Source organism: Trichechus manatus, unplaced genomic scaffold, assembly GCF_000243295.1.
Source record: "Trichechus manatus latirostris isolate Lorelei unplaced genomic scaffold, TriManLat1.0 scaffold00069, whole genome shotgun sequence".
Lineage (NCBI taxonomy): Eukaryota > Metazoa > Chordata > Mammalia > Sirenia > Trichechidae > Trichechus > Trichechus manatus.
Genome location: NW_004444005.1, coordinates 6,893,601 through 6,894,597, shown reverse-complemented (window position 1 = coordinate 6,894,597; position 997 = coordinate 6,893,601). Strand labels below are relative to the sequence as shown.

Genomic DNA, 997 nt, shown 5'->3' with positions numbered 1-997 from the left:
TACCAGCCCCAAACCCACTGTCACAATCTCCTGTCTCTCTTCCCCACGCTGATACTCAGTTTCTTCATTTGTAGCACGAGGAAGATTTCGTCTTTAACCTTGGCAGAGTTGCGGGATTGAGAGAAATGTGCTGTGATTTCTTTTTTTTTATAAACTATCCTCATTTTGGATACTTCTCCCCTGTGATGTTCTAAATATTTATGTCCTTGGACCCTGTCTTCTCCCTCAGAGGGTCTGAGGTGCCTTCTTGGAAACACCCAGTCGTATAGAAAAGGCTTAAAAAGACAACTCAGGTCCAAGGACATAGAGATTAGAAAAGAGCATCGGAACCACTGCGCATGGAGAGGCCGGTCACAGCTCCCACTCCAGTCCCGAAGGCTGCACCAAATATTTGCCTTAGAGCCTCCTGGCAGTCAAAGCAAAAAGAGAAAAAAGAGACACAATCAGTGTGCAGGGATCGTTCTCACCGTACATGATGCAAAACATAGCTGACCCTTACAAGGAGCTTTGCTTTGAGGCGTGACTCTGGCGATGTCCCCTGAGCAGCAAACGTGTGCCTGCAGCTCAGCCAGCCCGAGTCTTCTGTCCCTGAGAGATGACTGCAGGCCAGGGTGACCACACAGAAGGGGCCCCTGCTAAGGGTGAGGTCCCTGGATTCTGGGTACCTGCCACCCTCCGCCCACCTGTCACAGCTTGAGGCCACCAGAACAGAATGGGTGATATCTGAAGGCCCCAAGTCACCTGGGGCCGCTCTGGGGCATGGGTGCTTGGCTCAGGACAAGGCTGCGGGCGGCAGAGAGGCGTTGGGGCAGGAAGGAGGGCACGGTGGGGTTCAGGGTGTACCACGGAAGCAAGTAAAAGCAGGAAGGCCCAGTAACCCTTGTGTCTGCCTTTCCAGAAATCCAGAGCAAGCGCCAAGAGCGGAAGAGAAGAAGCACGGCCAACCCCGCCTACAGTGGCCTCCTGGAGACCGAGGTGGGGCGCCACCCCCCGCTGC

The 997-nt window shown here is 54.2% G+C and overlaps 1 protein-coding gene across 1 annotated transcript in view; it reads left to right on the top strand.

Annotated features, from left to right (window-relative positions):
* PHF21B (PHD finger protein 21B) overlaps nucleotides 1-997 on the top strand; it is a 46,032-nt gene that overhangs the window by 33,089 nt on the left and 11,946 nt on the right. The window contains exons 5-6 of the mRNA XM_023734519.1: nucleotides 693-825; nucleotides 899-975. Coding sequence (XP_023590287.1) covers nucleotides 693-825; nucleotides 899-975 — 210 coding nt within the window. The remainder of the gene's footprint in view (nucleotides 1-692; nucleotides 826-898; nucleotides 976-997) is intronic.